We start from the raw sequence: 27,744 nt of genomic DNA, 5'->3' as shown, positions 1-27,744 counted from the left end.
AGCACAATGGTGCCCGAGCTTAAAGGAAAACCATTTATTGGGGGTTGGGGGGCAGGGGCAGCTCAGCCCTCTGAGAACTGGCGGTACAGCCGCTCGAGGGGAGGCTCCACATTCAGCCGGAACGGGATTTCCAGGATGGCCGAGAAGCCTTCCGCCAGCGTCGGGGCCTCGAACTGCTTTCTGGTGGCAGGGGTGAGGAGGGGAGGTGAGACACAGCCGGGCCCCTGGCGCCCACCCGCTTGGAGCCTCCCTGCAGCAGGCTCACCTGTAGCCAAACATGACGACGTCGGACACGGGGGCATGAGAGGAGCCAGTCATCTCTCGGAACTGTGGGGGGTGGGGGTCAGGGGTCAGGCTGGGAGGGGGGGCTGGGATGGAGGGGGGCGGGGGGCACGGGCCAGCTCACCCGGTTGTTGTGGCGCGCCTGCTCCAGCGTGGCGCCGAAGAGGAAGCAGCGGCAAGGGACCCCTGCGTCCCGGGCGCACTTAATGTACCTGTTGGGCCAGGAAGGGGCCGGGCTGGTGAGGGGCCCCAGGCCCGCCCTACAGAGGTCACCCGGGGGACCCTGGTACCTGGCCCGGGTGGGAGGGTCCGGGTTTGTGTTGTCGATCACAACCCGTTTCCTTTGCTTTAGAGCGGTCTCGCACGTGGTCACGCAGCGCTGCCATGAGCCCAGGGTGTCCTGGGGGACACGGCAGGTCAGGAGACCCGGTTGGGGGGGGGGGGGGGCACGCAGGGACCCAGAAGAGGCACAGAGACCCAGACGGAAGTGGGGAGTGAGCACCAGGACAGGGGCGGGGAGGCCTTGTGAGGCGGCACCGAGACCTGGAGGGGAATCGGCAACCCAGTAAGGAGGGGAAAGCAAGCGAGGGGCCGGGCAGCACAGCCCTCGGCCTGGAGCGTGGGGTGTCTCACCCGGTTCACGTGGACGTAGCCAGCCGACACAAGATGCTCCTGCAGGAAGGTGGTCTTGCCAGCTGTGAAGCGAGGGACGGGATCAGGGGGCGCCCGAGGACCCAGAGAGGGGCTGGGGCTTCCGGATGTCAGGGGGTCAGGTGTCTCACCCCCAGGAAATCCCACGGCGACCACCACTTCAGGGCTGTGACTCAAGAGGGAGCTGGCCTCAGGGAGGTAGAGCGGCCCCGAGGGGGAGACGGTTCTCTGGGAGGGGTGGCCGTGATGAGTGTGACTCCCGCCTCCCCCCTCCCCCCCAACCCCCCACCTCCCGCCCCGAGGGCCTCACCGGGTCAAAGGTGGGGAGCACAAAGCTGGCGACGGGCCACTTCAGGAAGAACTCTTCCGGCGTGGCGAAGGGCAAGCCAAGGTTGAGGGCAAACTGGGAGAGGAGGCGGGGGACGCAGAGATCAGACAAGGTGGGGACGCAGCTCCGGGCGGGGGGGGGGGGGGGTGAGCCTCACCAGACGGTCCGCACAAGAGAAGTCTTTCTTCTTCCGCCCCGGGGCCCAGTTGGCTGGGCGTCCGGCTGCGTCTGGAACACAGGGGACACACCCCCGCGTCCACCAGCAGCCTTGGGGACACACGTTCCCCAGCCCCAGTGGATCCATCCGCACACCCTCCCCATCCCCAGGCCCTTACCTCCCACAAAGACACTGTCCCCTACGGAGATGGGCACGCCCTCGTTGGCCTGGGGAGGGACAGGTGATGGCAGTAAGGAGCCTGCTTCCACATCTCCCTGGAGATGCTTGGCTCAGTCGGTGCCCTGCTGGAGGCACCACCCTCAGGCCACTTCTCACTCCCTTCACCGCCACCGCCCAGATCCTGGGCTGTTCCATCCTGGTTTGTGGGCTTCTGCCCTCACGGTCTGTTCCCCACATGGCCACCAGAGGGTGCCAGTTCCTGCTCATGTTGACTCCCCCACCCCTCCCAACCCTACCGGGCACCACCCCCTTGCTCCCCTGCTGGGTAAAGGGGAAGCCCTTACCTGGGCCCTCAAGGCATCACAGTCCCACACCTACCTGCCCTGACCTCATACCCCTCTCTCTCCCCCTCATCTACTCAGGTCCAGCCACCCAGGCCTCTTCACTGTCCCTAAACACCCTAGTCACAGACCTGCCTCAGGACCTTTACACTTGCTGCTTCTCCCACCTAGACCACTCCTCCTAGATACCCTCATGGCTCCCCCCCACAACCAGCTTCAGGTCTAAAAAGCACCTCGGAGAGACCTTACCTGACCACCACAGGTACACCCTGCCTCATCTTGCCTCGCTTCCTCCCACTATTTTACACACCAGCGTGTGCACGTACAGTCTGCACCCTCACTGGTATGTGGGTGCCCCAGCAGGCCTGTCTGGTACACAGATACCTTCAGCTCAGGAAGCTGATGAACTTCAGAACAATTGCACACACAAAACAACCAACAAGCGACTGATTTCCTCCTTGACTGCTCTGACTTTCTGAGTTCGAGAGCATTGCCCTCACCTACCAACAGAATGTGACACAGAAGGCGAGGACCTGGGGAGGGGAGGAGAGGAAGAGGAAGGAGGCAGGACGGCAAACCCCGGAGACCTGTGGAGGGGAGGCCGGGCAGAGGGAAGAGGGGAATGACCCGGACGCCGAGGCTCACCTGCTCCCGCAGATGGTCCCACATGCCGATCACCGGCTTCCGGTACAAGCCGGCGTGCGTGGCCACCAGCACCTGTGGGTGGGAGTCACTGAAGGCAGACACCCTCCTGGGCTCCTTCCCAGGATCCTCCAAGGATGCTACGCCAACCCTCACCAATCCAGAGAGAGCTCCCGGTGCCCCAGGACCGGCCACTTCTGATGAGTTTCTCAGCATAACCCCGCCCAGACCCCGCCCTCCACCTCCCCACTGGCACTTACGGCTTCTCCCCAGGCCCCTGTCCGCTCCTCTCTGTGCCCCCAGCTCAGCATCTCTGTTCCCCTCTCTCTGGGTCCCCACCCCCCACCTCCACAACCCTCCGACTCCCTGGCAGCCATACCTGAAAGGGAAGGCCCAGCTTCTCCACCACAGCCTCCACCTTGGCCTTGAACTCCTCTGCCGGCAGCTTCCCGCGCCCGATGCCCATCTGGTTGGTGAAGATCACCAGCTGGGGAGCACACGGATGTCACCTGCTGCCCTCCTCGCCCGGGCCCCGGCCTGCCGCGTGGCCCAGCCATCCCGCACAAAGCACACGCACCTTGTAGCCTTCCGCATCCAGTTCCCGGAGCTTACGGGGAATCTCTAGGTACAAGATCCTAGGGCAGATGGGAAAGGGGAAAGGGGAAAGGGGTAAGGTGACGGGGGACCCCCTGTGGGTGCCTCACTCACCCCCTTGTTCTGCCTCCTATCACCTCCAGTCACTGGGGCCAGTGGGAAAGACCTTCCCAGAGCGGGTGGTGATGAGGGTCCCATCCAGATCAAAGGCAGCCACCTGATGGTCAGCGAGAAAAGAGGAACAGCGACACTGTTATGCCTCCCATCCCCCCCCTCGCAAGGCGGAGACTTACCACTCGCCCTTCACCCCTAGGGAAACTGAGTCACAGAGCCTCCACATTTTACGAGAGGGCAAAGCCACAGCAAGGATGTGTCCCTGACACCAGAGCGTAGAGCCTAAATCTTTACCCTACTGCCTCCCACTTCTTCTAAGCGCCTCAGTATTCCAGTCTTTAAAATGGGTTTCACGGGGCACCTGGGTGGTTCGGTCGGTTAAGCGCCTGACTTCAACTCGGGTCATGATCTCAGGGTTTGTGGATTCAAGTCCCACATCGGGCTCTCAGCGTAGAGCCCGCTTCAGAGCCTCTGTCTGCCTCTCTCTGCCCCTCCCCTGCTCACTCTCACTCTCTGTCGCTCAAAAATAAGCATTAAAAATTTTGTTTTTAAGGTCCTCCCCTGGCCTTCACGCCAGAAGTCTAATAACCCTGTAAATAAAAACAGGAGTGGGGTTGTTTGGGTACTAACCGCGTGTCAGGGGCTGTGCCTCGTGCTTTGCATGGATTCAGCATTTTACTGGGGAGTCTAGTGGCGCTAAGGACACGTGAAGTAAGGACACGTGAGCTCGGGTCTCTGCTACAATGTGCTACACCTGCTACCATGATTGTGGCTCGTTGCTGAGGTTACTGCGGGTCAGGCCGGAGCTGACATACATCCACGCCCCCAGCGCCTGACTGTCATCAGGTCCACTTCTCAGACAAAAAAAAAAAAAAAAAAGTGGAGGCCTAGAGAGGTTGAATGACCTGCCCAGGGGCACACAGCAAACTTAGGGCCAAGCCCCCGCCTGCCTGCGTGGCTCCTTCAGCTTGGCCCTCACCTTGCCCCGGGGCTTCACCCCAGGTGCTGTAAACACTAGCAGCTTCTCAAAATTCTCCCAGCCGGAGGATGACTTCCGCATCCGCTTCTTCTTCGGTGGTTCAACGTCCCCTGAAGCGTCTGGGGCCACCGGAGGGGTGCCGGGTGGAGTGTCTTGCTGGCATTCAGACATGCGGGCCTCTTCCCAGCGCAGGGTTAGCGGGTGGAGGCCGTTGACCAAATACAGTGTGTCCCCCACCCTCAGAGAGCCTTCTGCCCCTGGACTCAGCTCCTGGGTCCCAGCAGTTGAAGGGTTAATTCCCAGCTGCAAAGGGAGAGAGCGGAGCTGGCATTAACTGCATCCCCCACGAGGAACCTCCTCTAATTAAACCGGACTTCTTTTCCCCACCTGCCAGTCAGATCCATAAGCCCCGCCTCTTCGCTGTGTACCACCAATCAAGAATCTGGAAATGTTACAGGCCGCCAGCCTTATCCAATTTAAATGTGGATGGATCCCCAACTGAAGAAGGTAATACGCTGAGGCTTCTCTATTGGCCACACCCCCTTCCCTCCAAACCAGATTTTTTCCAATGGGCCTGTTCCCGGCCGGGTTGCTATTCTTGCCCAACGCCACCCCCAGGCCTCACGGAGGAACTGGTACCTGTTTCACGGCCACGGTCTTAGTCCCAGGGTCTGCGACCAGCTCCACTGAGGGTTGAGAGGGTGGAGTCAGAATGTGCATCCTTGTGTGATCGTTTTCCTCATTACTGGAGAGCACGGCCAGCTTTAAGCCACAGGATGGGGGCCACAGCACCCATTCCGGAGGGAAAAGCAGTTTATTTCTAAATGGGATCGGCTCTCTCCTTTATATGCAGGAATCAGATAAAGGCCTTAGGACTGCCTGTGACGCGGGTTCTCGCCTAGGGACAGGGCGCGCATTGTTTCCGTAAAGAATTGGCTTCTCTCTGATGAGCCGTGTGCTTAGGTGCAGGTCCTGGGCTTCCCCTGTTACCACCTAGGCCTGCGTAGTACTTCTCACCATAGGATCTGCTCTCTCCTTGTCAAGGGTCGTGACCTGACTCAAGCCTTCCCGGTGACCTGTAAGCATCCTCCTCTGACACCTCTATAGGGATTGGTTCTATCCTCTCCCCACTAAGGCTCCTGGCTAGTTCCAGGTCAGACACAGCCTCTTTCTCTTCCTATACTCTCCAGAGGACACCTATCAACTTCAGGACTAGCTACACCACGCAATTCCGCCTGGTGGCCAAACATCTCCCTTACTGGACCGGCAGTCCAGCTTTCCTGCACTGTGTTCCCGCTCCAGCAGCGGGCCACACCCCCTGCAGCCCCGGCCCCGCCCACCTTGGTTTCTGGAGCACTTCCGGTCGGTAACCCGGGTCAAGGGTCCCCGGCCGAGGACCAGGGCTTGCCCGTCCGAGGGCAGGAAGATGGGGGGCGCACTCCCAGGGGGGCTCTCCAGCCACAGGCGGCCCTGGGGCTCCACCTCGGCCATCCCTAGCGCCGGCCTAAGGGGAAGTAGGTAAACAGGTTTGATTGACAGAACGCCCTCAAATTGCCACAGGAAGTCCCTCCTCCTCCCTCCCCGTCCACCAGGAATTTCCCTTCTTCCGCTGAAGGGCCCGGAAATCCCACCCTCTTGCCGGCCTCAGGCTCGCGCCGTTTCCCAGGCGACGACGCCCCGCTCAGTCTTGCAGCGAGCCCGGACCCCTACGTCCGAAGGCAAAAGCCAAGAACCTCGCGCGCGCCCTCAGCCCGGCCCACGCTCACCATGCCGGACCGGGGCTCACCTGCCACTTGCGACCAGGGAAGTCCGGCCCGAGGCGCTCTGCCCGCAACTCCACCGGCTTCTTTCTCTGTTTCTCGGCGGACGGAAATGACTCGTCCTACGGGAGGGGGCAGGGCCTTGGCTCCTCCCACTACAGGAGCCCCGCCCCTCTCCAGACCTGCCCCTTTGGTCCTCCGGTGCTCTGACCTTCATCTCTCCCGCAGCAATGGACGGCTCGGGCCAGTAGGGGGTGTGGGTCGTCTTTTCGCAGATTTTCTTTCCACGTTGAACTCTGTAACATTCATTCCCTTAGTTATAGCGGGAGAAACTTTTTTTCCATATGATGATCATTGCCAGTCCAAGAAATCTCCTCCCCCGACAGCAGCCCTGACCCTCAATACTTCGATTTTCTCATCTGTAAAGTGGGGATAATCGTTTCCATTCATGGGGTTACTAGGAAGATTAAAAGAGTTAATACATGTTAATAACTTTATAAAATTGTTTGGCTGGTAGTTCGTCCTGTTTATGTCTCATCTGTTGCGCATTCCTCCGGTGGTGGTCTGATGGGAGATGAAATTACAGGTTTACTGGACCCCGCCTAGACTTGGGATCAGGTGCCAATTTCAGCTCTGTCAGGCAGAAAACCCCCGGCCTCAAGTGGAGGTTCCTGATTTTGCTGGGGTCTATGTGGACTCAGAACACTGATTTCTTAAAGACTATTCACATTCCAACATTCATCTCCCTGAAGAGTGGGGATCTATGGTCACACAGGGCTGGAATCCCCACTCCCACCCTGTGAATCTCTCTTTTATCTGTAAAAACTCCCAGCTTTGCACTGAAAATCCATGAAATGCGGCTCATTCGGCTTCAGGAAATGTTTGTTGAATGAACACAACACACTTTGTACTCATTTGCCAGAGGTAAAATTCTTTAATCTCAGACCACCCCTCCCAACTCCCAATCCCCACCCCCGACTCTCTCCCCCACACAAGGGCCGGAGAGCGAGGGCCCCTGCCCCCCACCTTGGGCGGACGAAGGCCCTTTAAGGCACCTGTGGGGGTGGGGGGAGAGGGGCGGGAGCTGGTGCCGTCCGGGCTGCAAGGACGGACTTGGATTGGCAGGCTGTTGTGGGATGGAACCAATGAGAGGGTATCAGACGCAGGGACAGAATTGGGCCATCCCTGGGAGGGGGCAGAGGGACACTTGGTCGGGACTAGGTCAAAAACAACCCCAGTCCCAGTAGTGTAAAGAACGTAAATTTAAGGCCGCAGGCCAATCCTGGGCACAGGAGGGTTTGGCCACGCCCTCAGGACGCTGGAGCCAATCAGGCAGGACAGCCCAGGAAGGGTGGGATGGCGACTCCGGGAGATTGATCAAGCCCTTTGGGTTCGAGCCAATCAAATGTAGGAGCTTCCCATCTCTAGGCCGAAATGGCTTGCCACTTCCCAATCCTGTGGCTTGGCTTTTCGCTTTCGACCAATGCCGCGCGAGCAAAGCCCTTGTCGCTAGGCAAAAGACAACAGTTGACCCATTTTTGGGCTTAAAACTGGCCGCCCCGATCAGGGAGCGAGCTAATCCCTCGAAAGAATCTGTCGCAGGGCAGAGAAAGCGGCGACAGACCCAATCGAGAAACTAGATAGGTCCCGCTCCTCGGCGCGTGAGGGGATCGCGGGCTGGAAGGATGGCGGGGATTGGCAGGGAGGGGGCAATCCCGGGGCCCGGGCGACCTGGAAGGTCGGTCCCAGGTCTGACTCGGATTGGCCGGCCCAGGGGGCGGGGCAGGGGTGTAGTGTGGAGCGGAGCGGACGCTGGGCCGGGAAGCTCTTTGCTTGGGCCTCAGTATTTCCGCTTCAGCTTCTGGAAGTCGCTGGTGTTGAGCCGCGGCCGCGGCAGGTCCCCGAAGACCTGGGTGTCCTCGGCCTCCCGCAGCACCAGCGCGCGCATGCTCGCCGCGATGCGGTCCAGGTCCGGCGAGGAGGGCTGCGGGACGGGGGTGGGGTCAGCGCCCGCAGCGGCCCCGCCTCCTCGGCGCCACGCCCCAGCCCAACGCTTCCCGCCTGTTAGGAAGGCCCGCCCCCCTCCCCCCCAGTCTTGCTCCATGTGGGATCCTTCCACCCAACTCAAACACCACCTCCTCCAAGAAGCCTTCCTGCCTCTCTCCTCCTCCCCTTCTTGGCCTGACTCCACGCGCAAGAACTACTTGTCCCATCGCCGTTCTAGTTCCTTATACAATGGAAGTGCTGCTTGTCTGCTGACCATCAAGGCTGTGTGCACCCAGAGAGTGTCATGTCTAAGGATTTGGGGTGGGCTTGGCATCGAGTCACGTAACAATCAGGCCTCCGCCACCGACAAGCTGTCAACGGGCATTTCATCTCCCTAGGCTTCTCTCTCCCCTTTAAAACATAGGGATGATGACAGAGCCTGAGACCATCAGCCCAGTGACTGCTCAAGAGCCCTGAGCCATCACGTTGCTGGCGCTGTAAGGAAAGGACCCCTTTTCGTGTTGGCCTCCACCTGGGAGGGGCCCTGTCATCCTGTCCCCCAGCAACTAGTGCAATCTCCCGTATGGCCCGATCCCTCGAGCTGGGCCTGGCTTCCAGCAGAACAGGAGAGGCCACAGGCAGAAGCTGCACGAGAGCCCCTCCGGAGTCCAGCCCGGCACCCCCACCCTCAGGCCTCAAATGTCAGTTCACTGGGTTTCCACCAGTGGCAACAAGGACAGCAACAGCGGATGGATGCTGCCAGTGAGTCAACGAGGACTCTGAGAGGCACACGGGGAGGGGGCCCAAGGGACCCAGGGCCTCCTGCCTTGTGGCCTGTAACTCCTTTCCAAAAGGAAGCTGGGTTCCAATCCCAGCTCTGTCCCTCACAAGTTGAGGTCCCAAGGAAGTCACATACACTCCCCGTGTGTCAGGGAAGTTCCGGGATGGATGGTGAGGGTCCACCCAGGCCAGCCCAGGGATACCACGTGTACAACCGTGTGGGAGAAACAGAGGAAGTGGGGGAGAGGGAAATGCCAGGAGGAGCCAGAAATATGCAGGGTGGGGACAATAGGTGATCTGACCCCTCTGAGCCTCAGTTTCTCCTTCTGGAGGGGATACCAAAGTACTGGTACCTTGCCTGGAGCAGGTATTCTGTAAATAAAGCTATTCCTAGAAACCGGAAAAGACTTTCCCTACAAGGCACTGGGGTACATTATAAGGCTGCAATAGTTAAAAAATTTTAGGGCTCTGGCCCCAAAACTTGCCTCATGAGGTGGAGGGGAGGATCAATCCTATGAAATGTGCCATCCATGCCTGAGGGCTTCCTGGAGGAAGTGACTCTGAGTCTTTCCCTCCACCCTCCTTCCCTTTTCCCCTCTGCCCCTCACCGGCCCATTCTCCTCATCCGACGATCGTGCTTCTGTCCTCTTCTCCTTGAAGGCCCAGACGGGCACGGACACGGGCAAGGACTTGGCATACTGCTGTGTGGGCAGGGCTGAGGCCGGGGGCACTGAGTAGGCTGGGGGGCCAGCAGGGGTCTCCTCGCTCAGGCTGCCATCTGGGGGAGAGGGTGGACTTCAGCCTCTGTCCCTGCCTTCATCCCAGCAGCCCTGGGCATGGGGACAGCCTGGGACACTTACCATCTGTGCTCTCAGGGTCCGACTCACAGAACGGGGGCAGGTCCTGGAGTGTGGCATCCTCGTCCATCACAAAGAGCCCTGTGGATGGTGTTAGTGGTCCAGGCTCGAATCCAGCCACTGAGATCACCCCCCCCCCCCCCCCGACCGTAGGGGCCAGGCCCTTGCGAGCCTCAGGGCTTCTGGAATTATTCCCTCTGCCTCAAACACCCTTGCCCCGGTTATCTTCCAGGTCATCAGCAGAAACAAATCCAGTTTCTATCTGTTACACCCTCGGGTGAAAACAACTGGCTGGATAAACATGAAATGTCTTAAGATCTGTTCGGGCTGAACTGGCTCAAAAAAGAGACTGAGAAAAATAGGAGACGATTATGAGCCCGTTTGACAAATGGGGACCAGGAGGCACAGAGAAGTTATATCATTGCCCAAAGTTCCGTAGCTAATAATCGTGTCACCAGGATTTGAACCCAGGCCACCGGGCTTTAGAGTCTGTGCCCTTAGCCCTATGCAGGCTGTCTCCAGCAACAATGAAGAAGCAAGCCTTAGTAGTAGCCTACTTGCTGAGCAGTAGTAAGTCCTACTTGCTGAGCCCCCCCACAAACTCCTAATCACTCTTCAAAGCCCTAATGTTACAGGCCAGTCTCTTTGAAGTCCAACCTCCAAATTACCCCCAAAACACACAGCTGCATTTTCCCTTGGCCTCTCTAAGCTATTGCCTGCATCCCTGACTCCTATCTTTGTTCTCACGAGCATGTGGTGCCCCAGATTTGGAAAGAACTCCTGTGCTGCTCAAGCTCCCAGCTCAGGTCCCAACCCTATGGCCTCCACAGGGCACTGCCTCACATGGGGGCCACCAACTTCTTGGCCAGGCCAGGAGTCCCTCAAGAAAAGGGCCTGGACTGGCTCTGCGTCTGTCTAGCACCTCCCACCACGGGGCTGGCGCCAGGTAACATGTAAGGAAACTGAGGCCCAGAGATGGGGACTGACCCGCTCAAGGTCTCTCGGCAAGTCAGCCAGGGCTCAGAGACAAGCAAGTCCCACCTCCCCAGGAAAACCTACCTTGGAGGCGACTTGCCGAGCCAAGAGCCACCCCAGCCCCTGCCCCTCTCACCTCCGTTATCGCTGACGCCCAGCCGCTCCCCCGAGGTCTCGGTCTCTGTCGGCTCGTCCTCATCTTCCTCGTCCTCCTCCCTGGCCAGGGTGGGCCGAGGTGGGCTCCGTGCGGGGCTGGGTGGCTGTGGTGCTGGTGGGGGCGCGGGGGGCCTGGCGGCAGCGGCGGCCCTGTGGGCCAGGGCGATGTCGTGGAGGCAGCGGCGGGCGGCCTCTGCCAGGGCCCCCCGGCCGTGGGCTGCATAGGCACAGGGACCCGGGCGGGGCGGTGGGGGCGGCGCGGCGGTCAGCAGCACCAGCTCCGTGCCTGTCCGGGCCCGGAAACGCTCAGCGGCCCCCACCACCGCCTCCCACAGCTCCTCGGGGCGCCCCGACGCCATCCACGCCCTGCAGGGCAGAGCAGGACAGAGAGCTGAGGCTCCGCTGATGGCTGATGGCGCGGCCTACACCCAGGCCTGTGTGTCCACCTGTCCCTAGAGGCCACGCCCATCCCTCCCAGCCACCGTGTCCCTGCTGAGCTCAGCTTCTTCCCCAAAGCCCGGCTACTCCCCCAGATTTCCTCCCCACCCTGTCCCCACAGCCTTGGGCCCTCCTTTTGACCCTGCCTTGTCCGACCTGGGAACCAACTGCCACACGTGACTAAGGAGTACTTGACATGTGGCGGCTCCAGAACGAGAGGGGCCATGGGTATGAGATCCACACTGATTTTTGAAGGCTTAGCACAAAAAAGTAGGGTGTCTAACATCTCACTGTCAGGTCTGCTGTTGACGACACGTTGAGATGATGACGTGTTAGCCATAGTGGCTAAACAAGACATATGCCGAAAGCGGACCTTGTCTTCTTTTTACGGTTTTAATGCGGCTTATAGAAGATTTGAAACTATATGCTTGGCCTGCGTTCTTTTCCCACTGGACCACCACTGCAGCCTCTTCCTGAACCTCTTAGCTTCCAGTTAGGCCAGCACACGGCCCCCTGGGGGTCCTTCCCCACTGGAAGAGCCCCTGCCCCTCCCCAGCAGCCCCAGGACAAGGTCACGGCCCCGCAACCTGGCCCTGCGCTCAGCATCACAGCCTTCCAAGACTTCTGAGGCCTTCAGTCAAGGTGGTCCCCCTACACCTGGATGGCCTGCCTTCCAGTTACTCGTCAATATTTCTTTCACTCTAGTGTGGAAAGAGCTTTCCCTCGCCCCTAGATCGGGTCAGTCCCCCCACTTTGGGCTCCTACAATGGCGGAGAGTCCCCCATTGTAGCACATAGCCCTCTGGGGAGCCACCAGCCTTGCCCTGCACGTGGCAGGCCTCGGAGAGCGGGGGCTGAGCAGAAAATGGTGTGCGAGACGCTCTCTGTGCCTAGATTTCCATCTGCAAAGTTTTGTACTTCCTAAGACTGTTCTGGCAATTCCTCTGGAAGTCTTCCCTGGCCCCCAGGATGGATCAGATGGCTTCTCTAGACCCACAGTGCCCTGGGCTACCTCCATTATAGCTCACTGTCACTTGAGCTTGTGACCCTTGTACCTCTGCTGCCTCCTCCATCAGACTGTGAGCTCCCCAAGCTCGAGGACGCAGGACAGGCCTCCCCTCAGCAGACAAGCTGCTGGCTGCATCCCCTTATGAGATGGAAAGAGCAAGTAGTTGGGGCACCTGGCTGGCTGAACTGGAAGAGCATGTGACTCTTGATCCCGGGGGTCATAAGTTTGAGCACCACACTGGGTGTAGAGAGTACTTAAATAAACTTAAAAAAAAAAAAAAAAGCAAGGGGACTGGTTGTCTGCCATCGCAAACCTGCTGTGTGACCCTGGACCACTCACTGGCCCTCTCTCTGCCTCATTTTCTTCTTCCTATAAACCACAGTGGGGGAGCCAGGGCTGCTGGGAAGCTGAGGGGCCTCTTCAGGGAGGTAGGAGGCACCCCATCACTGGAGGAATTCAAGCACAGTTCTAGTCCAGCCTGCCAAGGTCTTCTGTAGCTGGATTTCAATTCGCAGGCCCTTTTCAACGCATAATCACTTAAGCTGTTGTTTGAAAAGCAGCGACTCAGTGTATGGAGTCTGCACCTGTCAATTCACCTCCTACCTGATCCACTAAGGTGGGAGCGGTTCCCTCACAAATAAGACAGCCCGGGCTCGTGGTGGGCCACAAAGCCCTTGTCGGAAGGTACGTGCAGCGAGAACAGTCAGCACCATTCCGGACACGCCCCACGGCAAATTCACCCTGCACTTCCCATCCGCCAGGCAGGGGTTCAGGGGTGCAAGCGTGTCATCCCAGCCTCTCCCCCACCCCACGAGGGAGGGGGCTGTTATCAACCCGCTTCACAGTGGCAAACTGAGGGTCAGGGAGATTCAGGGCTTTGATTATAGAGTCAGAGGGCTGGATCCTGAGCCCATGCTTCATCTCGGATGCCAGCCTGCCTTCCTTGCCAGGGAAAGTTTAGGATCTCCTAGTCCAGGTGGGGAAAGTGAGGCCCAGGGAGCCTAACGGTCTCACAGCGACTCCTGGGGTCACCCTTAGCTGGTGGAGGACACCAAGGCTCAGAGCAGGGAAATGACTGGTCCAAGGTCGCACAGCCTGGCAGTGCTAAGCCTGGGGCTCTCGTGTCCCCAGGACATCAGGATTAAACTCTTCGTCCTAGATCTTAGAGCAGTTCCAGGATTGGAAAGAGTGAAATGGGGGTGAGTGGGCGTGAGGGTCCCCCTTCACACTGTGAAGAGGAGGCCTGGGCAAAAATGAGAAGAGTAACTCACACCTCTCTGCCAAGGCCTGCGGGTTCTCTGAGGCTGGTTACCCAAAAGCAGGGTGGCCAAGACCAGAGGAGACTCCACCCTTTCAGCTGCTGGAGAGTCCTCTATCCTCTAAGGCGCGGAGAGATGGACAGAGGGTCCCCAACCCCCAAGACTGAAGAGTTTAAGATGGGGGAGAGGAGATGAGACTTGTCCCCCACAGGAGGGGGAGGGGAGGGCTAAGGTAACTGGCCTCCTAGGATGAGATGAGATGAACTGAGGAAAAGAACTCTAGGTACAGGTGAGGAAAGAGGCAGAGTCCCCCAAGGAATGAGGGATGCTAGTGAAGCCCCCTTCCAACCACCTGTCAAACTACGAGTGCCCCCCTGCCCGAAAGTGGGAGAAACTCGAGGATGCCCCCTCACCCCCCTGCCCCGCGTAGCCGGGGACAAGGTGAACGTCTGGGCTCTTTCTCGACCTCTCCGAGACCTTCCCACCTCGCCCGAGGGTCCAGGGAAGAGCCACTTCTCTAGGAAGAAAACAGGAAATCCCGCCCAGGTGGGGGCCAGGACCGGAAGTCCCGCCTTTGGACGGGTGAGGGGCGCCCCAAGTCCCCCCGGGCAACCCCCAGACCCTGTGGACATGGTCCACGACCAAGGCAAGGACCCCTGTGGGTCTGGAGACCGTATGAGAAGGCTGTCTAGGTTTTGCCTTGGGTCAGACACGACGGTTCCCGCGAGCGACCCCTTTCCAGCGCTCAGCGTAGGGTCGCTGGGCGACCTCTGCCCTCTGATCTACGCAGGCCATACCCCTCCCACGAGTGGCTCGCCCTCCCAGCGCCCCTCTCCTCCGGACGGCCAAATCCTCCCCACACCGCGGTTCACAACGCCGCCTCCACTCACGTGCCCGAAGCCAGCATGGCCGGCCCGGCGCCGTCGCCGCCCTCAAAAGACATGGCGGCGCCTCACGTCACTTCCGCGTGGTTGGCCCTCCTCCACCATGCACACTCCGCCTCCCGTATCCGGGCCGCCCGAAACCAAAATGGCCACGGGGACATCACCGGGTCACAGCGGGGCAATGGCGACAGCACGGTGCCCATAAGAAAGATGGCGAAAGAAAGGCTTCAGCTTGCTCGGAAACAAGCCAAACCATTTCGATTTGCCCCCAAGAAATACGGCCGTCGGCACATGCACACTCAAGGCGTCAGTAAACTAAGGCCAACGACTTGATGCCCCTCACCCATTGTCAACCTCTTCCACAGAAGTAGAGAAAAGGTATGCCCGTTAATGACATGGCAGGCCAGCCTGGCATCATTTGCCCAAAATGTACATGGACTCTCCCTCCAACCTATCCCCCTTCAGCACCAAGGCTGGTAAAGATCCAATATGGTAGCCCTTTTTGCTTCGGTTTGCCAGGATTCAATATGGCTGCCTAGACTGCTTTCTCTCGACGGTGACTCAGGAATTCGACTAGGACCGCTTCGTTCCCGCGAATAAGGACGGCTTCATCCCGTTAACCCAAGTCCCTCAGCACCTCTTCTGACGCACACCTTCTCTCACCTTCTTTTCTTTTATCCGTTTCTTTTCCAGGACCTCACTGTCGCGCCCCTCAGAGAGAGGAAAGTGCCCCGCATTAACATGGCCGCAGCTGACCGGCTTTGCCTGTGCCCTCGAGCAAAATGGCATCTCTTTAGCTTCAATGCCAGTATACAATATGGAGAAAGAAGTAGGTGTTTCGGAGACGGCTTGAGAGAAGGGGTGGAGCTCTTGGATCCTCCCCCTTGTTTACTTCGCGGTCAGGAGAGCAGCACTGCGTCTGCGCACTCTCGCTGGGCTGCTCTACCTTCAGCGTTTGCGCCATGTGACTTAAGCCCTCGTGGTTCAAGTTCAGTCACCCGATTCTGAAAGATGGTTACATCCACTCCTGTTCTAGAACAGGAAAGGGCGCTACCACTGTCCAGGCTTCAGGGGAGTCTCCTATCCGGATGTGACAGCACGATGACCCGGAAAGGGAGAGGACCTGGGTAGTGGGACCTCGGCCGCGGCTATGGAGGGAGCCGGCTACAAGGTAGGCACCGAGGACGCATTCTTTCCCTTCTGTGGTTGCGAGACGCCGCCCTCCGGTGGTCGGCTTCGCCCCAAGACTCTGCCGGGGCTCTGGGAGCCCGGCTGAGCCTTAGCAAACACATCATTCCTTTATAAATGCGCTGTCACCCTCCCCTCCGCTGCCCTAGGCGAGACCCTTACCTTATGGCCCCGCCCCCTGAGCGGCTGGACCCCTCCTAGGCCCCGCCCCCTGGGCGTCTACCTGCGCTTGGGCCCCGCCCCTCACTGGTTCCTGTCCCCAGGTGGTGTTTGAGAAGGGTGGCGTGTACCTGCACACCAGTGCCAAGAAGCACCAAGACCCGGACTCCCTCATCGCTGGCGTCATCCGCGTTGTGGAGAAGGTGGGCCGGGAGGCAGCGGGGCTCGGGCAGGCCCAGAGCGGGATGGAGGCCGCATCTGTAGGCGTATGGTCTGGAGGTCACGATGGGGCTTTAGGAAGGCAGGGGGTGCGGACTGGAGGGAGAGAAGGGGCTTGGTAAGTGTGGGGGTCCAGACTGGGGAAGAAGTTTGGAAAAACGGTTTGGGGAGATTGGAGGGCAGCACTTCTAAACTCCTCTCTCCTTTCCTCAGGACAGTGATGTCCTCCTGCAGTGGGTTCCTGTAGAGGAGGCTGGAGATTCCACCCAGATTCTCTTCGCCAAGAAGGTAGGCTTTTCTCTCTTCTCCACTTGCTTTTTCCAGGTTCCCACGGTAGAAGACATCTGAAGGACCTGGGTTCAGTCCCAGACTAACTCTTAGATCCTGTGTGACCCTGCTTGGGATCTAGGTTCTCTTTGCCCCTTGGTTTCCTCCCCTCTGTGAAATGGGGCTGAAGATGCCCATTCAAAAGAAGGCAGACACTGAGATTTGTGGCCATGGGGACAGCTGCCCCCTCATCCCCTTTGCTCTTTGGGAGAGCCCTGCCAGAGTGCAAGAGGACAACACAGCCTGTGGATTCGGGTTCCGTGGGCTCTCAGCCTACAAGAACTTGAAAGGGTGTGGCGTTTCCCCTCGGGCAGGTCTGCCGTCCGTGTCCAGAGAGGAAACCGAACGTGACCAAGGCAGCTCGCCCACTTACCAGTACTCCTTCTTACCCCGGGTACCAGACTTTGCCCTTCTCGTTATTATAGACTCCTGAGGCTTTCTGTCACCAGGTTCTGTGCTGGGACCGGAGATGAGTCTCAATCAGACCCTGCCTTAGTCCCCGCCCCCGTTGTATTTAGGGGAATTGAGGCACAATGATTGGGAGCCCTGTTTGCAAAGTCAGAAAGCTAGGAAGTGTTGGAACTTGAGTTTGAACCCAGACTCTGATTCCAGAGCCCTGCCCATTTCCAGAGGAAGCAGACATTGGCACCGGAACCCTAAGAAGGAGGAGGGGGCAAGAAAGTATTTCAGGGATGGTAGGAGAAAGTATTTCAGGATACGGGAGGGAATGAGATGCCCGTGTAGAGGGTTTTGCCGGGAAGGTAGTTCCACGTGAAATGCCCGACTGAGAAGATTGGGCTGTGTTCTAGGGGCCCTAGGGGAAACATCGGGGGAGAAGGGTGTGGGTGTGGAAAGTTTCCATGGGAAACCATGTGGGGGGGTGGGCAGAAGGCCTCAATGGAGGGAGACTGGAGGCTGGGAGGCCAGGGAGAGGTTATTGTGTTGGCCAGGGAGAGAGAATGAAGCCTGGCCTGGGGCAGTGGAGCTTTGAATAACCTAGTGTGGGGGCATTACAACTGGAATCAGGAATCCGTTGTGGGATCTGGCTTCCGGGGGTTGAGGAAGAACCAGCCAGGATTCTGCATTTTTCATCAGCCTCACGGGCGGTCTGAGTGCCTTTCGTGAAAATGTTGCTGTTCTCCTTGGCAGTCTTACTTTTGACCCACAGAAACTCACTGAGACGGGTTTCGGCAGAAAAGGCACAGGTGCATACAGCGTATTAATCCAAGGAACACAACATCTGGCCGACAACAAATTAAGCCGACGAGTTTATCTCTCTTGTTTCACAAGACTGCCAAAGACGTATGGGGCTACGGGCCATGGCTGGTGACCCTGGGGCCTGGATCGGTGAGACCAGACCACGCTTGCCCTGGTCACCTTTAAATGGCTGTTTGAGCTGAGCCCCTGCATCTGCTTTTTAAGGCAGAGAAGAGGGGGGCAGGCAGGGTGCCATTCACATCTGTCTTTCTCGATTTCCCACAAACTCTCGGCATCAGTTAGCAGTTATATTTGGCTACGTGGGATAGAAATGGAAATAACAGTGGCTTCAGCTAGATAGAAGCTCATACCTCTCCAGCTGAAAAGTCCAGAAGACGGCGGGTCCCTTCCATCTTTGCTCTGCCATCCCCAGCACACGGGAATGCATCCTCACGGCTGCCTTGTGGTCCAAAGAGGCTGCTGGAGCGCCAGCCTTTTTGGCTGTTTTTGCTCACTTTATATGTGTGCTGCAGGTTGGCCAAGGAGCTCTGTTCGTCACGATTACTCGGGGAGGCGTGCTGCTAGAGTGGCTGTCTTAGAAGCCACCGTTCCCTGTGGCAGAGGGAAAGAGTTCTTCCCCGGCATTTCAACAGTCCATCCTGGAGACATCCCAGCCCCTTGGTCAGGACTAGCTGCATGGCTCCATCCAGCCAGTAGAGTTCAGCGAACAGTGATCCTGCCGTGTGCCCAAGGGGTAGAGAGCTGCAAACATTCGCAGACGGCAGCACTGACTCTCGTTGTCATGTAAACGTCGAAACATTAAATTCATCTCACAAGACACGCAGGGCAGGATGGCTTTGCCAGGGCTGGTTCAGCAGCCTTGTGGATGGGTGTCTCTGACTCCCTTCTGGCCCTGGTTGCCTGCCACGGCTACAGACACCACGTTCTCCATCAACGGCACCCAAAGGCTGTTCTAAACAGGGTGTTCATCCCTGTACGTGCCTTTTTAAAATCAGGGATTTCCCTTTACATTCCCCACAGGTGTCATTTCAGCTCCCACTGGCCAGAGTTGGGTCCCTACGGCCACTCAGAGCCACAGGGAAGGCTGGGAAAGGAAACATGGGGAGGTTTTAATTTCTGTCGTGGGAGGGGCTCCGTCAGCCTGGAAGGAGCAGCGGAAATGGCTTTTGGGTGGATCCACTGTCTGTGTCCTTCCAACAAGGTCCCATCACGCAGGGTTTCATCGTAGGCAGGGAGAGGCCTGTAGAGTTTTTTCAAGGGCTGATAGAATGGGACTGACCCTGCAGAACTGACCTGCCAGGGGAGCTGCCGCCACTGCCAAAATGAGGGAGCGGGGAGAGATATCCTGGGAGCGGTCCCTACCACCAGCTGCCACCCAAGGGCAGGAAGCTGCTTGGGCCCTACAAGGCTAGTGCCTGGCACCGGGAGACTGAGCTAGCCACCACCTCTACCCTAGTCGCCTCTCTGTGTGTGGGGAAAACAGGAGTCTTCTTCGTCAGCCAAACACAGCCAGCGTAGCCAGAAGTTGCCTTTGCCTCGCTTCTGCTTTCCGGTAGCCTCTGTCTTGCATCCTGACCTCTAGCTGCAGAGGAGCCAGGGAAATGCAGTTTTCGCCTTCCAACCTCTGCCTGACAGGAAGGCATACCGTCCTGTGAAGGGACTCCCATCCCCTCCCTGTCCTTCCCCATGGCCCACGGCCAGCACCATCGGCCGGGACTGCACTGTGACCCTCAGCACGGCCCTCACCTGCACTGCTTACCCAAATCCGCCAGCAGGCCCCACGCAGGGCACTTTACTTGTTTTCGTAACAACCTGTGAGTTGCCTCTTTTATTGAGGTAGAATTCACTTACAGTAAAGCACACGGTCACGGAAGAACTTAAGTTCTTAAAGTACAGAGGCGAGCGTTTCTCTGTTCGCAAAGTCTTGGCAGTTGTCACTACTCTCTAAGTCCAGGACATTTCGTCACCCCCCCGGAGAAACCCTGCACCCGTTGGCCCCTGCTCCCCATCCTCTCCTCCCCCAGCCTGTGGCAACCAGTAATCCGTCTCTCTGGCTTGGCCTTTCCTGGACGTGGTGTATAAACGGAGCCCCACGCATCTTGCTTACGCGTCGGTTGGGTTGTCTCCCCTTTGGGGCTGTTATGAATAATCCTGCTCTGAGCGTTTGTGCGTTCAAGTGTGGACGCTTGGTTTCATTTCTCTTGGGTATACGCCTGGGAGTAGAATCGCTGGGGCGTATGTTACTTGTACATTTAACCTTTTGAGGAACTTCCATGTTTTTCCGCAGCAGCTCCTTCCATTTACGTTCCCGGGGCAGTATATGCGGTTCCGGTTTTTCTACCAGTGCTTCTCTTAACCGGTCTTTTTAATCCTCACCGTCCCGGTGAGTGTGAAGTGGTACCTGATGGTGGCTTTGATTTGAGTTGCCCCAGTGACTACCGGCTACTTATAAGCACTGTGCCCTCCGGCAGTCGGCGGGCGGAGCGCACAGTCCCGAGCGTTCTCTGTGCTCCCCCGTGTGGTGGTGCTTGGGTTAGAGCCACCAGGAGATTGGCTTTGAGTCCTGGCCCTATCCCAGTCCCTGGCCGCACCGGGTGACTCTGGGCAAGTATTGTGCCCCCTCTCTGCCTCAGTTGCCCTATTTGTTCAATGGGGCCGCCTTCGAGGGCAGCCTCACAGCTCGGATCTGGAAGTCCTGAATCTACAGCCCCTCCCTCTCTTTATCTTCCTACCCCAAGGATGTGAGTGGGGGTGACGCCTGCACCTCTGAGGAGGAACCGACCTTTGACCCCGGCTACGAACCCGACTGGGCTGTCATCAGCACTGTGCGGCCACAGCCCCGCCACTCAGAGCCCACTAGAGGTAGGCTGAGCCGGTGCCCCTGAGGGGCAGGTGGACACACAGCTTACCCTCCACGGTCATGGCTCCACAGGCTTTGCTGGTCACAGTCAAGATGGCCTTCCAGTCTCAGGAGAATGGATCGGGTGCAGGACTGTCCCCAGTCCAGGTCCAGCCTGGCAGGGTCCCCAGGGCTTCCAACCTTGCTCATCTCACCGGGCTCCCTCCCTGATCGGCTGTGGGGGTGGACAGTTGTAGAGTCACAGGGTGATTTGGGCTATCCTGGAGTTCAACAGGGTGCTGGGGGCCCCAGAGGAGGCATCTGGCCCCTCTGGGAGTAGAAAAGCCTTCTGGGAAGAGGTGATGCCAGCCTCTGGCTCTGGGGGCGGGGTGGGGGGGGCGACACCTGGGAGTTTTCTCCCTAGCAGAGAGAGCAGCCGTGCAAGGCCAGAGGTACAGGGCACCGGGTGTATTTAGGAAACTCGAGCTGTGGCCCGAGCGTGGGGTCTGGAGAACGAACTGGAGACAAGACGGACAGGAGGTAGACCCGAGGGGCCTGCCACCAGCTCGAGGAACACAGCTGTCACTCTGAGAGCCGAGGGAGATTTCAGAGCAAGCCCGCGGTGGGCGTTTCTGAGGAGACAGGAGGTGACCCAGGGCTCCCAGAGGGCTCCTGGGAGATGTGTGTGCTGCCCCTGGATCCCTGCACCTGTTCCCAACACGGCTCTCTTCTCCAGGTGCAGAGCCCAGCTCTCCCCGGGGCTCCTGGGCCTTCTCGGTGAGTCTGGGGGAGCTCAAGTCCATCCGCCGGTCTAAGCCAGGTCTCAGCTGGGCCTACCTGGTCCTGGTGACCCAGGCCGGAGGCTCCCTGCCCGCACTGCACTTCCACCGCGGGGGTACACGCGCCCTCCTCCGTGTCCTCAGCCGCTACCTGCTGTTGGCCAGGTGAGCCTTCCTCCAGCACCGGCCTTTGTGCCCGGGGCCCGGCCCCTCGGGGCTGTGAAAGAAACAGACTGCTTTAAAGGCAGGAAAGGGGGAATCCACTGGTGCGTGTAACCGCAAAGCCAAAGGGTAGTTTGGTTTCAGGCAGGACCCGGGCCCCGGAACGTTAGGAAGAATTGCTCTCTTTGCGTCAGAGCTGGTATCACTCTCTGGGGGCCCCTGCAGGCCTGGCCTAGCGGCCCCGGTGACAGAAGCAGTTCCTTCTCCAGCGGCATCCTGGAGCCGCCTCTCACCGGCCAGCCCTGGGTTGTGTGCCCACCCCTGGGGTCCAGCTGAGGCGAGGGCCTCCCCAAGGGCAGCTGGGCCGCTGCAGCTGGAAGCGGGAGGGAACCCACCCAGTGTGTCACCGCACCTGCCCCTCCCCAGCTCCCCGCAGGACTCCCGCCTCTACCTTGTCTTCCCCCACGACTCCTCGGCCCTCTCCAGCTCCTTCCACCACCTCCAGCTCTTTGACCAGGACAGCTCCAACGTGGTGTCCGTGAGTGTTGCGGTGCCGGGCCGGGCCGCTGTGGGCAGGGAGGGGTGGACGCCTCGGTGGGCGAGGCAGGGTGGGGTGGAGCCGTGACCGCCCTCTGGCCCTGTCCACAGCGCTTCCTCCAGGACCCCTACTCCACCACCTTCGGCGGCTTCTCCCGTGTGACCAACTTCTTCCGGGGAGCCCTGCAGCCACACCCAGAGGGGGCCTCCCCCGACCTTCCTCCACCGCCCGATGACGAGCCCGAGCCTGGGTTCGAGGTCATCTCCTGTGTGAGTATCAGGTGGACCCTGCTGTGTTTTGGCCGTCACCTTGGCGGGCGACCACATTTCCTTGGGTCCCCTTTTCCACAATGACGGGGACGACAGAGCACCACTCTCACCAGATCATGTGAGTGACCTCGAGGAAAACGCTTATAGCCTGTGACTCTCGGGGAGGACCTTCCTGACATGGAGGATGACTTTGGCGCTGACCCGGGGAAGGAGATGCTCCCCACCCTGAACGTTAACTGTCCGTGGAGCTAAGGAGGGCTCTGAGCTGCCGTGCAGGTGGCCTGGGGAGGATAGGTGAGGCCCTGAGCTCACTTGCCTTGTGTCACGCAGGTGGAGCTGGGCCCGCGGCCAGCCGTGGAGCGGGCGCCTCCGGTCACAGAGGAGGAGTGGGCCCACCATGTGGGCCCCGAGGGCCGCCTTCAGCAAGTCCCCATGCTGAAGGCCCGGATCTTCTCGGGGGTAAGGCGCCGGGTGGGCGGGCAGAGGACTGGGGAGGGCCAGCCGGCAGCCAGGGGGAGGCTCTTCTGAGCGGCGGGCCCCACTCTCTCCCCCAGGGTCTGAGCCCTGGCCTGAGGCGTGAAGCTTGGAAGTTCCTCCTGGGGTACCTCAGCTGGGAGGGCTCAGCCGAAGAGCACAAGGCCCACGTGCGCAAGAAAACGTGAGTGAGGGGCGCCTGGGGGGGCGCCGTCAGTTAGGTATCTGACTCTTGGTTTTGGCTCGGGTTGTGATCTCAAGATTCGCAGGTTCGAGCCCCACATCAGGCTCTGTGCCGGCAGCATGGAGCCTGCCTGGGATTCTCTCTCACCTCTCACCTCCTCTTTCTCTGCTTCTCCCTCGCTCACAATCTCAAAATAAATAAACTTAAAAAAAAAAAAGAAAGAAAGAAAGAAAGCACGAGTGAGAAACTGTGGGCCCCCCGCCCCGCCCAGCTCCCACCCCCCAAGTTGAACATATCCCCCTATCACGGCACGGCACCTGATACATCACAGATGCACAGGTAGGCTGGCTCCCGAAGGGTCAGTCAAGAGCCTGGCATGTGCGGGCACCGGCCCTGGCACAGGGAGACGGTGGTGAGCAGGCCGGTCCATCTCCCATGTCCATCGCTGTTCCATTCCAAGACCATAACGTTGCCGCTATCAGCACTCTGTGGCGGTCCTCCTAACCCCATGGGCCCAGTTCTCCTCCTTCCTGGTACATACCATGACCCCACTGTGTATGTCCTGGTCCCTGCCCCAGTGCTCTCTGTCCAGCGGGGATGACAGACTTGGAACAAAAGCCCGCAACAGGGCAGGGGGTGGGGGGGTGCCTGGTTGGTCCAGACTGTAGAACGTGCGACTCTTGATCTTGAGGTCGTGAGTTTGAGCCCCACGTCGGGTGTAGAGTTCACAAGGCTGTTGTGTGTTGTGAGAGATGTCAGAAAGGGGAAGCACGGGGACAGGGGCGAGGGCGACTGGGTGGCTTGCGTCGTGGCCTTGTGTGACCCCTCTCCGGGCCCCTCAGGGATGAGTATTTCCGAATGAAGCTGCAGTGGAAATCTGTGAGCCCCGAGCAGGAGCGGAGGAACTCACTGCTGCACGGTTACCGCAGCCTCATCGGTGGGTCGCGGGGCCAGGGCTGGGGTGGGGAGTTGGGAAACGGCAGGGAGAGGACAGGGGAGCCCCCTACCTTCCCAAGAAAAGGGATGAGGTTATCTGCAGTGAGGAGATGGGGAGTAGGGGAAGGGAGCCAGACTCCTTGGGCTCAGCCTGCCGTCTGCATACCGTCAGGCCTTGGCGAGTGGTTTTGCCTCCTTGGGCCTCAGTTTCCCACCTGTGGATGGCTCAGTGACTGTTGGTGGCTGGGAGGATGCAGCGACCTGGCCAAGCATGAAGCAGGGCGCCTCACGTGAGAGCGCCCGAGACGGTTTCTGGACCGACTCACACCTGCCCGGGGTCTGCGGAAGGGAGGAGCGGGGGCTGGTGCCCACAGCCAGCAGGGATGGGCCCCCACAGCCTCGTCACTTTGGCATCCCGTGCCCTGTCTCCGCAGAGAGAGACGTGAGCCGTACCGACAGGACCAACAAGTTCTATGAGGGTCCTGAGAACCCAGGGCTGGGCCTGCTGAACGACATCCTCCTCACCTACTGCATGTACCACTTCGACCTCGGTGCGACGCCGGCCCGGGGAGGGGTTGGGGGTCGGGCCTTCCCTTGGGGAGGGGGGCGGGGTGCTGAGGGCCTAGGCCGGGCCCTGACCTCGTGTTCCCCCAGGCTACGTCCAGGGCATGAGTGACCTCCTCTCCCCGATCCTCTACGTCATCCAGAACGAGGTGGATGCCTTCTGGTGTTTCTGTGGCTTCATGGAGCTCGTGGTGAGGCCCCAGGCGGGCATGGGAGACAGGCCCCTCCAGGGACCGGGGTCTGGCTCCTCATCTCGCCGTCCCTCCTGCAGCACGGGAACTTCGAGGAGAGTCAGGAGACGATGAAGCGGCAGCTCGGGCAGCTCCTGCTGCTCCTGAGGGTGCTGGACCCGTCGCTCTGTGATTTCCTGGGTAGGCGTCCCAGCGGGCGGTCAGTGGGTGGCGGGGCCACAGACGGTGTCTGGGACATTTGGTCCTGATCCAAACGGGAGAAATGTCTCCCCGCATAACCCAGAACCCAAAATTTACGCAGGATTGCCCTTGGGAGCAAACCTCCCCACAGGCGCAGACGTGTCCACGCTCCTGTGCGCCCCCCCCTCCTCCACGCTCCCCAAGCCCCTTACTTCGCAGATGGAAGGGGTGGGGGCTGGGCGCGGCTGCTAGCACTTCGTCCCTCCACCCACCTTGAACCAGGATTGCAAACTGGTTGTCGGGGCTCCCGGGGCTGGGCCCGCTGCATTCCGGCCTCAAAATTATTCTCCGTTGCTTGTTGGATGTAAAAAACGCAGGGAATCCCGATAAGGAAAGTCAAAGCTGCTGTCGATAATATGGTTCTTTCTGAACGCAGGTGACGATGAGTTAAGTTCTTTAGGGGCGTTTCCTCACGGACGTTAGGGTGGCCCTGGGGGAGGGAGCTATTGCCGAGATCGCCTCACCAAAGAGGAGGCAATCCAGGAAAGCACAGGCCACTTCCGGGGCGCCTGGACACTAGCTGCCGGACCAGGTGTTGTGTCTGCCTTAAGTGCCTACAAGACTAGATCTCCCCTGACCTGCCGGACGTGTCAGTTATTGGCAGTTTCTCATCACAATGACCGTAGTCAGGATGATTATTTTAGGCTAAATCCCAAGAAGTGAAATTGTATTCAGGGCAGGAGATAGTTTCACGGCTTTTGAAATGTTTGTTCCCGTCACTGCTTTCCTGGAAGTTTTTACCAACTTTTTTTTTGCTAGCCGAGTACACATGTGTCACACGAGTGTCACACGAGTGTCCCGGTTCCTCACGCCTCCACCAGCATTGGGTATTGGTACCTTTTATTTTTTTCCTCGAGTGCACACTGCACCCCTTTTATGTGAAGGTGGGAAACGGGACTGGCTCACCTCATCTGGAGTCTGGAAGGTTCCTGTGGACACAGAGCATTCCTGGCTCACTGCTGAAGCCTTCCCATGCTGGGCATAAGCTCCTTGCCTAGACTGGTGGAGATTCTTACGACTGAGATAACTTCTTAGAGTTGCAGTCTGACCACCGTGCACACTGTAAATGAAAATGGGGTTGGAATGGCTTTGGGGCTTGCTCTTTGCTCAGCACCTCCCCTCCCCACCATTGTCTTCCTCCAGACTCCCAGGACTCTGGCTCTCTCTGCTTCTGCTTCCGGTGGCTGCTTATCTGGTTCAAGAGAGAATTCCCCTTCCCGGACGTCCTTCGGCTGTGGGAGGTGGGCCCCCCAGTTTGGGTCGGTGGGTGAACAGGAAAGAGAAATAGGTCAGCAACCCCGGGCTGGGAGGTTGTGGGGGGGAAGTGGGCAGGGGTGAGGCAGACCTGGGTGGGACCTCAGGCAGAGACTGTGCGGTGACTCCTCCCTCTGGCCCTCCCAGGTGCTGTGGACGGGGCTCCCTGGCCCCAATCTGCACCTGTTGGTGGCCTGTGCCATTCTGGACATGGAACGGGACACCCTCATGCTTTCTGGCTTTGGCTCCAATGAGATCCTCAAGGTGAGGCCTTGGCTCCTTCCCAGTCCTCCCCTTCTCCCTGCCAGTCCTGACCTGCGTAAGCGTTTCAAGGCAGCTCAGGTGTGAATTCCACAGAGGCTGGTGCTGTGCCCATGCCACACTTTACCTTGGGGTAGCAACTACTCAAAACAGGATTGTGGGAAGTGCAGTTGGCTAAGCTGTGAGCACCATGGCCGTGACATCGGGCTGTTTTCCCTACCCCATCCTATCGCTGGCTGCCAGCAGCACCCTTATGGGGTGCGGCCAGCACGTGAGGGGGGACCTACCCCTTCCCTATCACGTTAATGCACGACAGGGCCATAGGGGTGGAGCTCAGTGCCCTTTCCCTTCACTGTACTTGCATCTGGCAAGCAGCCTGAGGGCATGACCTCGTCCTCTCCCCAGCCTCCAGCCTTCCCCAGTCTCTCTTTCTTCCATTATATCCCCAGCCAGAGGCACAGAATGGGCGCTGGGGCGGTGGTGGTTGAGGGCCCGTAGGCCGGCAGGCCTGATCCACCCCTTCCCACAGCACATCAATGAGCTGACCATGAAGCTGAGCGTGGAGGACGTGCTGACGCGGGCCGAGGCCCTCTACCGGCAGCTGACCGCCTGCCCGGTGAGCCCCCGACTTCTGCCAACACCCTTCCCTGCCCCACCACCCCCGGTAAAACCACTGACTTTTCGCTCCCACCTGCCGACTTTGCAGGAGCTGCCCCACAACGTGCAGGAGGTCTTGGGTCTGGTGCCACCCACAGAGCCCCACAGCCCCTCGCCCCCTGCCTCCCCACTGCCTCTGTCGCCCACCCGGGCCCCACCGGCCCCACCGCCCCCCGAGGACACAGCCCCGCAGCCGGACAGCAGCCTGGAGATCCTGCCGGAGGAGGAGGAAGAGGAGGGGGAGGAAGAGGAAAGCGTGAAGTCTTAACCCTCCCGGCCGGCCTGCCCGGCACAAGCACTTTATCCAGATCGCAGAGGCTGGGGAGGAAGTGTGTGAAGAGGGCGGGCCTCCCCACCGTACCTCCCGCGGCTCCTAATGAGCCCATCTCATTAAACTGACACGTCCCGTGTCCAGCTGGCCTCGTGTAGGTGAAGGAGGCGGCTATCTTGGCGTGGACCTGGATGGGGAGGGGGTGGTGGCCTTGCCGCTCTGCTGACGCCTGATCACGTGGTCCCGACCCAGCCAATGAGACGTCAGAGGAGGCCTTTGGGGGGCTCGTGGAGGTAGGGCTATTGTTATCCGCCTGGATTTGGGGCTTTGGGAGGAATGAGGAGGAAGTGCTGGGGTATGGCCGCCACCGGTAGCTTTGCGGGGACACGTCCGGGACATAACCGAGATGGAAGGGCCCGCAGAGCTGTTGAGACACTCCAGGGACTCTGCCCACCAGCTTCTTGTTACATGAAAACAATAAACTCGTGTTTAACCCACTGCCTGCTGGGCTATTACTGACATCAGGGCTCCTCTGTTTGGTGACAGCCGGAGTGGGCACCGTGATTACCATCTACCAGTGGCACAAAGCAGTGTCCATCTGGTCCCTCCTCTCCCCCTCCCCCGGTGGGGCCCCACCGCCCAG

At 59.3% G+C, this 27,744-nt stretch overlaps 3 protein-coding genes across 6 annotated transcripts; 1 reads left to right on the top strand and 2 right to left on the bottom strand.

Moving 5' to 3' along the window:
• Positions 1-19: 19 nt before the first annotated feature.
• On the bottom strand, positions 20-6,333 carry LOC122493837 (polynucleotide kinase 3'-phosphatase). 2 transcript variants are annotated; one of them, XM_043598482.1, is made up of 17 exons: positions 6,055-6,333; positions 5,528-5,772; positions 4,908-4,954; positions 4,269-4,571; positions 3,313-3,392; positions 3,159-3,216; positions 2,961-3,068; positions 2,585-2,656; positions 1,597-1,645; positions 1,419-1,489; positions 1,244-1,336; positions 1,065-1,161; positions 916-977; positions 573-682; positions 407-494; positions 266-327; positions 20-180 (listed from the first exon to the last, which is right to left on the bottom strand). In XM_043598482.1, the coding sequence occupies exons 1-17, from the start codon at positions 6,243-6,245 to the stop codon at positions 63-65; spliced, it is 1,854 nt and encodes a 617-aa protein (XP_043454417.1). In that variant the 5' UTR covers positions 6,246-6,333; the 3' UTR covers positions 20-62. The 2 variants fall into 2 exon arrangements, with proteins under 2 accessions (XP_043454417.1, XP_043454418.1); XM_043598483.1 differs by having other exon boundaries at positions 5,609-5,772; positions 6,055-6,329.
• Positions 6,334-6,939: 606 nt separating this feature from the next.
• Positions 6,940-15,147, bottom strand: AKT1S1 (AKT1 substrate 1). 3 transcript variants are annotated; one of them, XM_043598502.1, is made up of 5 exons: positions 15,035-15,147; positions 10,763-11,148; positions 9,655-9,732; positions 9,403-9,572; positions 6,940-8,012 (listed from the first exon to the last, which is right to left on the bottom strand). In XM_043598502.1, the coding sequence occupies exons 2-5, from the start codon at positions 11,139-11,141 to the stop codon at positions 7,869-7,871; spliced, it is 771 nt and encodes a 256-aa protein (XP_043454437.1). In that variant the 5' UTR covers positions 11,142-11,148; positions 15,035-15,147; the 3' UTR covers positions 6,940-7,868. The 3 variants fall into 3 exon arrangements, with proteins under 3 accessions (XP_043454437.1, XP_043454435.1, XP_043454436.1); XM_043598500.1 differs by lacking the exon at positions 15,035-15,147 and adding an exon at positions 14,378-14,708; XM_043598501.1 differs by lacking the exon at positions 15,035-15,147 and adding an exon at positions 13,909-14,313.
• On the top strand, positions 15,148-27,599 carry TBC1D17 (TBC1 domain family member 17). Its single transcript, XM_043598481.1, has 17 exons — positions 15,148-15,542; positions 15,823-15,921; positions 16,151-16,225; positions 20,221-20,344; positions 21,058-21,265; positions 21,689-21,800; positions 21,911-22,069; positions 22,400-22,528; positions 22,624-22,727; positions 23,570-23,664; positions 24,098-24,214; positions 24,318-24,418; positions 24,499-24,598; positions 25,802-25,899; positions 26,060-26,176; positions 26,703-26,789; positions 26,880-27,599. The coding sequence occupies exons 1-17, from the start codon at positions 15,522-15,524 to the stop codon at positions 27,096-27,098; spliced, it is 1,965 nt and encodes a 654-aa protein (XP_043454416.1). The 5' UTR covers positions 15,148-15,521; the 3' UTR covers positions 27,099-27,599.
• The last annotated feature ends 145 nt before the right edge of the window (positions 27,600-27,744 follow it).

This window comes from Prionailurus bengalensis, chromosome E2, assembly GCF_016509475.1.
Source record: "Prionailurus bengalensis isolate Pbe53 chromosome E2, Fcat_Pben_1.1_paternal_pri, whole genome shotgun sequence".
In the NCBI taxonomy this organism is placed as follows: domain Eukaryota; kingdom Metazoa; phylum Chordata; class Mammalia; order Carnivora; family Felidae; genus Prionailurus; species Prionailurus bengalensis.
The sequence above is the reverse complement of the archived record's forward strand: the minus strand, read 5'-3'. Positions and strand labels throughout refer to the sequence as shown.

Coding starts and splice junctions, on each gene's coding strand:
- LOC122493837 (XM_043598482.1), bottom strand. CDS start 6,245: ATGAAGGTCAGAGCACCGGAGGACCAAAGGGGCAGGTCTGGAGAGGGG. Junction 5,773..6,054: donor TCCCTGGTCGCAAGTGGCAG/GTGAGCCCCGGT, acceptor ACTTCCCCTTAG/GCCGGCGCTAGGGATGGCCG. Junction 2,657..2,960: donor AGCTGGGCCTTCCCTTTCAG/GTATGGCTGCCA, acceptor TCCCACCCACAG/GTGCTGGTGGCCACGCACGC.
- AKT1S1 (XM_043598500.1), bottom strand. CDS start 14,430: ATGTCTTTTGAGGGCGGCGACGGCGCCGGGCCGGCCATGCTGGCTTCG. Junction 9,733..10,762: donor GGGCGTCAGCGATAACGGAG/GTGAGAGGGGCA, acceptor CACCATCCACAG/GGCTCTTTGTGATGGACGAG. Junction 8,013..9,402: donor CGGATGAGGAGAATGGGCCG/GTGAGGGGCAGA, acceptor CCCGTCCCGCAG/CCCTCCTCGCCGGACCTGGA.
- TBC1D17 (XM_043598481.1), top strand. CDS start 15,522: ATGGAGGGAGCCGGCTACAAG. Junction 20,345..21,057: donor CCACTCAGAGCCCACTAGAG/GTAGGCTGAGCC, acceptor TCTCTTCTCCAG/GTGCAGAGCCCAGCTCTCCC. Junction 22,529..22,623: donor AGGCCCGGATCTTCTCGGGG/GTAAGGCGCCGG, acceptor TCTCTCCCCCAG/GGTCTGAGCCCTGGCCTGAG.